Raw genomic sequence first — 8228 nt, 5'->3', positions numbered from 1 at the left:
TCCCTGGCACCCTGTGTTTTACAGGGAAGCTTCAGGCAGAACACACGCGTGGGCAGTCAGTTCCCCCAGAGGTGTGCGGGGTCCCTGTGTGTCCCGCCACACCGGGGCTGGGCCGGGACGGGCGATACCGCTCGATATCCATCAGGGTTCCTGCTGGAGCTCTGTCCCAGCACTCCAGCGTTTCACTGTGCACCTGGTGTCAGCCCGCACTGTCGCTGCGCACCCGCGGCACCGGCATCTCCTCCGCCAGCGCTGGGTTCGGTTACCGCTGGAGTAACCGGGCCGGACCGGGACGCTTCCGCCCCTAACGCCTTCTCCCTCGCACAGTTTTGTCCCGGGCGGGGACCCGTCGGTGCCCTGCGCGCCGCCAGACGCTGAGCTCCGCCCCGCGCCCCCGCGTGCGTCAGGTGATCCTCGCGCCCAGCGGCGGGATCAGTGGTGAGCGCGAGCGCGAGGACGGGTGAGAGGCGGGAATGGGACGGGACCGACACCCCAAACACCCCCAAAACAGCCCCCCTAAGACCCCCACAAACATCCCCCCTAACACCCCCTCACTGCCCTACACACCCTCCCCACCTCGGGCCCTTCCCGCAGCCCACCCGCGGCAGGGCAGGGGCCGCCCGGGCTGCAGCGCCACAGGGGGGGTGGGAGGGTCTGTGAGGAGCAGCGGGGAACGCAGCCCCCCTGCCCTGAGGGGGAGCGGGAGCCTGGCTGGCCGAAGGGCCCCGGGCCCACCGGAGGAGGAGGAGGAGGTGTGGTAGTTGTGAGGCGGTGTTGGGGAGCAGGCCCCTTGGCCCCGGGGTGCGGGTGAGGCTGAAGAACAGCCCGGGCTGGGGGCGCGGGGCGTCCGGGGCGTCCCGCTCCCTGAGGGCTGGGGCAGCAAAGTGCTGCTGCTCCTGCGGGTTCCTGGAGCACTTTCCATTCGGACGGGAAGAGCCCCCCTAACTTTAGATCGCATGCCTGTTATCTCCTGCGGCGGGCACCGGGAAGCCCTTTCCCTTTCCCTTGCTCTTCCCCTTCCCTTTCCCTTTTCCCACTCCCTTTCCCTTTCCCTCTCGGAGATTGCTCTGGGGTCAGTCCCGTTCCCACTGGGAGCGATCCTCCTGGGGCTGCGGTACCGTTTGCAGATGAGGTGCGGGGCTGTCAGTCCCAGGTCGCCTCTTGCAGCACAAACACTTTTTGGTGGGACGCTGAGGAGCAGCGGGAGTAGCCACAGCCGACTGGTGGCTATTGTAGCTTTATTGGGAATATTTTGGTGTCTGCAGTGAGCTTAACGAAAGCTTCTCTTAAGAAAGAGAAGCACCTGAACAGTTGTTAAATTAGGAAAGTGTAATTTCAAAAGAAAGAGAGGAGGAAGGGATATTCAGGAATTTTTTAGTCTCTTACGTGTTTGGTAAATTTTAATTGAATTTTTGACATTTGATTTTTGCACATGAGACTGAATTAGCATCCAAACCTTTAAGTGGAAAGTATGACACGAGTGTCATGCTAATGTCATGTCTGACACAAATCCATTTCATGAGTTGGCACTACTTGGGGCTCTTTGCCTTTTTTCCTCTTGCTGTGTTGAAGCAAAGACATAGAAAGTAAAGGGGTGGGCAGAGCAGTGCAGGTGCTGGGGTGATTCTGTCCTTCCATGCCATGGGAAGGATGTGTTGTGCCTGGCTGTTCACTTCTGGGAACATTCCACCTGGTAACCGTGCAGGTAGTCTTACTGGAAAAGAAGTGATGAGCATGTGCTGCAATGTGATGCCATAGAAATGTGAAATGAGGGAAAAAACAGCAAGGAAAATTGCATATTCCTATTGGGAGGAAGAAACTTTCCATTTATAAGTATTTAGTTTGTAGTTGTGATTAAATATCTTGTATTAGTTGTAAAATGGGAATAACATTCTGCTGTCCTAGGACTGAATGAAAGCTTGAACTGAACTTTAATTTAAAATACCTTAAAGATATCTCATGGAAAGAAAACAGCTTCACTATAGTTTTCCCTCATATGACACCCTAAGTGTGATTTTGAAAAGAAAACAATACATCACCACCATCATATCACTCTTAATTTCTAGTTCACAGATATTTCAGGTTTCTTACTCAATACAAATAGTTTTTCAATTTGGCCTTGAAGGCAGGTGGTACAAAACAGCTAGTCAGGTGGCTTCATTTTGTCAGAAGTCTCACAGTAAACTTTTGTGCAGCTGAAGTTCATGAAAATGAAAAAAATCTAAATTTTACAAGCCAAGGATTTTAAGCCTGACTTTCCTGACCTTTAATAAATATAAACAATGTGAATTATGCAGTTGTTGATACTTTGGTGACTCTGTCAGAGCTCTCACTTCATCTGAAATACTGATCCTTTGGATGTTTAGATGTGAATCTGTAGCTCTCCACAGAGAAGTGCTCATGTGTTCAAGAAGTGAATTGTAGGCTTAGGTGGTTTTGAGTAGGCTGAAAAAAGGGACCCTAGGTGGACTTATTCTGAGCAAGAACATGTCACAGAATTGGAAGTTCCAGCAGTACATTTCTGTTTTCCTTTGATGTTTCATCAACTTCTCTGTTACTGAAGTGTTGCATGAGTTTCCTTATATTTGTGACACTGTAAATATTTTGAAAGTTAACTTTTACAGCTGGGTGTGATTTTGGTTGAGCAAGGAGAAACTCAGAAGCAGTGCCATTGTGCTGACAACTGTGCCTGCATGTATATCTGTTCCTAGGAAGTATGCTCTTTTGTTTGTTGTTGTGTTTGGTTGGTTGGTTTGGTTTTTAAGAGCAAGGTGCATATGAGTTACCACAATACTGTTGTTAATTTGATTGCATTTTTTGTGACTCTCTTTCTTTTTCTATCATGGTTTTCAGTGTCTTGTGTCTGGAAAACTGAAAAGGTATGATCTGTTTGGTATGATCTGTTGTGTTTCTGTCTGTTTGGTACTTAGTTATTTAGAGCAGTGTAGTGAAAGTGTTGGGACTTAGACTCGTTAATTCAGTTATTTGTCAACTTGATTACTATTGCCATGTGTGAACTGAAACTTCCATATGCAATTCACAGCTTGGCATATATTGTTTTGTGATCAAGACTGGCCACAGTTTTAATCTATTTTCTGTGTGTAAGGGCTTCAGAGGACTCATTCTGGATCTTTCCTTGGAGATAACTTGTCTTAAAAGACATTACGTTAATTATTTTCTGGTTTTATTACAGTGGATATCAAACATGAACTGTAATAAAACAAAAGCATCCATAGAGCTTGTGTATCAAACTTATTATCTTTAGCTAAATATGATTACAGGCATGCAGTAATGTAAGTGAAGTTTTTACTGCTTCATCTAGTAATGCATGTAGATCAAGGTAAATCACAATTTTGAATATTGAAAAGCCAAACAGATTAGAAGAAACAAAGATTAAGTATAGCTTTGTTTTGTTACACAAAGGTGTTTGTGAAGATGGAAAGTGTGAAATTTGGATGGAAACTTGTGAAATTAAAAATCTGAAAGTAAACAGGTGTAAATAGAGCAACCACTCTAGTTGGCTTCTGTGGTCTTGCCACCTCTTCACAGATAGTCTGCCACCAGTGTGCCTGAAGAAATGTTTTGAACCCTTAATTGGCTTCCTGCATTTCTGGCTTTAATAGAACTGAGCCTTTTAGTGATAATCCTGCTTTGGTTCAGGAATACAGCTATGAATTCATCTCTGTCATGTTCTCTGCTCATACAAATCTGTTTACCTTATACATTCAGCTTGCTGTCTTATATTGCTGTCTCACATTAGACTGAAAATGGGTCACTTATCCTTCTCTGATGTTTCTTGAGGGGTATACTGACAATTACAGAGACAGATTGATGTTAATTTCTGCCTTTGAACTGGGTTTTGTTCAGTCTGTCCTTACAATAGACATACTGTGAACTGAGTAGGTAGGACAAGTCTGGTGGCTTAGCTTTTTTCTGCCAACTCAGTGTGAGTGAACTAAATAACTTCAAGCATCCTAGTGATGTTAAAGTGCTTATTTATTTAAAATGGATTCCAAATCTTTGTTTCTTATTGGAGGTTTTGTTTGTTTTGTGTTGGTAATTTTTTAGAATTAACATTATTTGCAATTTAATAGCTGGTTTTTTTATGTTTTACAGTTTGTGGCAATTCTGTAGTTCCTTTTGAAAAGGGAATGATTTTGTGGTGATGGAGTGCTGCCACTGACAGATGGACTCACAGGAAAGAAGGTGAGAATGAGCAGATAGGTGAAGTCACAGAGGCTCCCTGGGATGTACCAGCTCATGATCACCCTCTAAAATTGCTGAAAATAAATGTTTTCTTTCTTTACTAGTGAAGAGGTCAGCTAGTTTGCAGTTAGTAAAGTACAAATGAAAAAAGAAGCTAATTATTTAAAATAGAAGGTACTTCTTTTTCATTTAAGTAATAGTGGGACTGGATGATCTGTAAGGTCCCTTCCAGCCCAAGCTGTTCTATGATTACCAAATTGTAAATGAAATATGTTAACCTCCTGATCTTAAAATTAATGACTAATCTACTAAGCCTTTCCTACGTATGTGGAAGCAAACTATGCATTACTGAACCACAGAAAACTTCAGGCTGATCATGTATTTCCTCCAATCTTTTTGTAGCTCAGAAGAGGCAGAAGGAGCCAAAGAGAGAGGCTTGGTCTATGTTTGGAAGGCTGGTTCCTGCTCTGTTACTCCAGAAAGGCTTCCAGGCCTCAGTGGAAAGACTGTGCTACAGGCAGCCCTTGGGATACACCATGGGTTACTTCTGACAGAAGGTAATAAGCACCTTACTTGTTAAGATTTGAGGCAATAGCAGATTTTTGTTATTGTCAAGTTTTCTCCTTTTAGATTTTTTTTTCTTCCACCTGTGTCTCATAAACAACTGTTAAAGAGATTTTCAGCTTTGTGAATATTTCCTTCGTAGTTATAAGTGACTTAATATTGTGTTGGAACAGAAGTCATCTGCATAGTGTCTTTCACATGCTTTTTTTATTTTTTTTTTTTTCTTCTAAAAATGGTTCTGGATTTCTGGTGGTAATGTCATCTGAGCTATATTAACTGGAAACTACATTTCTTGTGTTTCATTCAAAAAAGCCAGGACAGCACGAGTGGGTACACTTAGCTTGGTTATAGCAGAATTTTTAACACAATTTTTAACACCCTGCCTGCACAGGGTACTGGTGACATGAGGAGAAGAACTTAATGGCAGCAATAGCAGAGATCATCCAGCTTCAGTACATCATAACAGCAACTAGTCTTCATCTATCAATAGGCTTAGTTTCACTGAGCTTGGAGAAAGATAAAAATGTATAAGTTCATCTGAATCTCCCCTCAAATTTTTTTATTCGTTCAACTTCATCTGATTCATGCTAAGGTTGCTTTTGTTTGGTTTTTTCCCTCCCAGGTGGAGAGGTCTACAGTTTTGGAAGACTGCCCTGGAGATCAGGACTGGAGGACTTCTGTGCTACTATTCCTATCTTAGAAAACAGTTTGCTTGGGCATCATGTTATTACGGTGGCAGCTGGCAGCTTCCATAATGGAGCCGTGACAGAAAGTGGTGTGGTGTACATGTGGGGGAACAACTCTGCTGGCCAGTGTGCAGTTGCCAACCAACCATGTGTGCCAGAGCCACAGCCCGTCAGTATTTCTGATTCTGAAACCAGCCCTCTGTTATCTGTAAGGATTTTGCAGCTAGCATGTGGAGAGGAACACACACTGGCACTGTCACTGAGCAGAGAGATATGGGCCTGGGGGAGTGGCTGCCAGCTGGGCCTCATCACAACCACCTTCCCAGTGACAAAGCCACAGAAGGTGGAGCACCTGGCAGGACGTGTCGTGCTCCAGATTGCCTGCGGAGCCTCCCACAGCCTGGCTCTGGTGCAGTGTCTCCCTGTGCAGGAAATGAAGCCAATCCCAGAGAGGTGCAATCATTGCAGTCAGCTCCTCATCACCATGATGGACAAGGAGGATCATGTCATCATTTCAGACAGCCACTGCTGCCCCTTGGGTGTAGCACTGTCTGGTAACCAACCAGAAAGCCAAACCTTCTGTCCCCCCCTGGAGACACCAGAAGGAAAAAGTGTAGCAGGTAACCGCAGGGAAGACTGTCAGAAACGACTCGAGGAAGAACATGCACTGGTTCCTTCAGGGTCTGATGGAGCAGGTGTGCTTTCCAGCAGTGATGGGCAGGAAGACAGTGGAATTTCTAGTCCTGGAAATATTCTGTACTCGGAGAAAAAAGAAGTGCAGGAGTCCTTAGTCGGTTTATCAGACCAGGCATTAACCGAGAGCCAGGAGAAAAACATCTGCACAGAGCCTGAGCAGGTTGGTACCTACTCACTAGCTGTGACTTTGCTACAAGTCCTCTTGTATACCTGAGAATGTTACTTTTTCCCAAAATAGAAAATCCTGGTAGCTCAATCTGTCTGTGCTGTTCCTCTGGTTTCAAAGGTGGGAGGAACAGAAGTAATGCTGTTTAGTGTGCTGTGGAAAATGGTTCAGCAACACTGTTCCCATGCTACAGCAGAAAAGTAAAGTGATAATTTTTAATAAGTACTAGAAGATTCTTGATAGTTTGGAGTTTCAAGAGCTGTCACCCAATCCCTGCCAAAATGCTACATTTTCCACTATTGAAAAAAAAAAAAAATTGGGTAGGGAGATGGGAAGAAGATTCAAGGCAAATTAATTGCCTTGACAGGAAATTAATCCAAATCTTAGGGTGCAGTCAGTCAGTCCCTACGTAAGTACTGTCCCACTGGCTGGTTTATGGTACTGTCTGGAAGAACTGTGGCCCAATATGCCAAAGTCATAGAATTCTGAAAATTTCTTTCATCATATCAAGTGTTGTGCCAATTTATTAATTTATTTTTGTAGTTACAGTGTGAATTTTTTCAAAACAATTTTGTGAGATAAATTACACAGTACCAAAAAAATAGTTGAGTTTTGTTACCACCTCTGTTGGGGGGGAAAAAAAAGTAGTGTTAAAGCAAAAAACAAAGTGTCCAGTAAGTTGTTGATTCAGTGGGTTAAGTTTTCTTATTCAGAGAAGTAAACATTGTGTGAATACAGTTGTCCTTCATTTTGATTTTGCTAATGTGAATGCATCCCAGCAGTTGTGTGTAACCTCTCAGGCAAACACACAGTTTCATACTCCCTTGCTCAACTCCTTACTCCTGGAATATTTCCAGAGTACTGTTTCCCTTGCACAGTTCCAGGAATAAGCAAGCCCAGAATTGATTTGCTGAACCTTAACACAGTTGAGTGTGCATGTAAAGAGCAGAGTTACTCTAATGTAATGTTTCATCATCAGTTAAATCCTTTGTTTCTCTTTTGTTTTTATGCACAAATGGGCTGTGCTTTTCTGTATTGCTGTGCCTGTCTTTATAAATAGGAATGAGGTTCAGGTAAACTGAACCAATCTCAGTCCTCTAGCCTGGTTGTTTTTTTTTTTTAACAAGAAAAAAAAAAAGTCAAAGATGGTTTTCCTCCTAGTGTCTTGTTCAGTGCAGTGTGTAGTTTGAGTAGCGAATGTGCATGTCATCATCCTGCTGTTCCATGCTGTCTGATACGATAATCTTCAATTTTTCTTTGGTTTTAGCCTTCTCAAGAAGAACAGCTGGGTGCTTGTATCCCCGGGCCTCCAGGTACCAGCACGTCTGCCTTGAACAGCCTGGTGGCCTCTTGTGCATCAGCAGTTGGTGTGAGGGTGGCTGCTACCTATGAAGCTGGAGCATTGTCTCTGAAGAAAGTCATGAACTTCTATGGCACACCTGCCAGTGAACCAGCATCTCAGCCTGGGGGGGGGTCCCCAGGGCCTGAAGCTCTGAAAGACACTCGAGAAGAGCAGGTCAGGCAGGAATCCATGCAGGGGAAGAAGAGCTCCAGTTTAGTGGATATTAGAGAGGAGGAATCTGAAGGAGGGAGTCGAAGGCTTTCCCTGCCTGGCTTGTTGTCACAAGGTACAAAAGCACACTGGGAAAACAGAAACTGGAGAAGTTATAGTGATGTGGAGGTTTATAGCTGAAAAACAAACATTATTATTTAACATTAATCATCTAGTGAAGGTGTTTGAGTTATAAACTACATCTTGGGACTTGAAGGCAGTGGGGAGAATGAAGACTATCAGATAACTGCATGCTAATAAAGCCAAAAGTGTAGTGGGTTTAGGAATGTTTTTTATTGGTGAAGTGGGCACACTGAAGTAGTCTTATTGAAGTGCAAAATTACAGCACTCTATCTTT

At 44.1% G+C, this 8228-nt stretch overlaps 1 protein-coding gene across 4 annotated transcripts in view; it reads left to right on the top strand.

Moving 5' to 3' along the window:
• The first annotated feature begins 376 nt into the window (after positions 1–376).
• Positions 377–8228, top strand: part of ALS2 (alsin Rho guanine nucleotide exchange factor ALS2) — a 34046-nt gene continuing 26194 nt past the window's right edge. For 2 of the 4 annotated variants that reach the window (XM_030454108.1, XM_030454106.1), the window contains exons 1-5: positions 384–460; positions 4117–4206; positions 4609–4763; positions 5393–6312; positions 7586–7946. In XM_030454108.1, the coding sequence (XP_030309968.1) occupies positions 4187–4206; positions 4609–4763; positions 5393–6312; positions 7586–7946 (1456 nt within the window). In that variant the 5' untranslated portion in view covers positions 384–460; positions 4117–4186. Of the gene's footprint in view, positions 461–2853; positions 2880–4116; positions 4207–4608; positions 4764–5392; positions 6313–7585; positions 7947–8228 lie in introns of all 4 variants that reach the window. The other 2 variants (XM_030454110.1, XM_030454107.1) reach the window with 2 other exon arrangements.

The sequence above is a fragment of the Calypte anna genome, chromosome 7 (genome assembly GCF_003957555.1).
Source record: "Calypte anna isolate BGI_N300 chromosome 7, bCalAnn1_v1.p, whole genome shotgun sequence".
Classification (NCBI taxonomy): Eukaryota; Metazoa; Chordata; class Aves; order Apodiformes; family Trochilidae; genus Calypte; species Calypte anna.
This window is presented reverse-complemented; position numbering and strand designations above follow the sequence as displayed.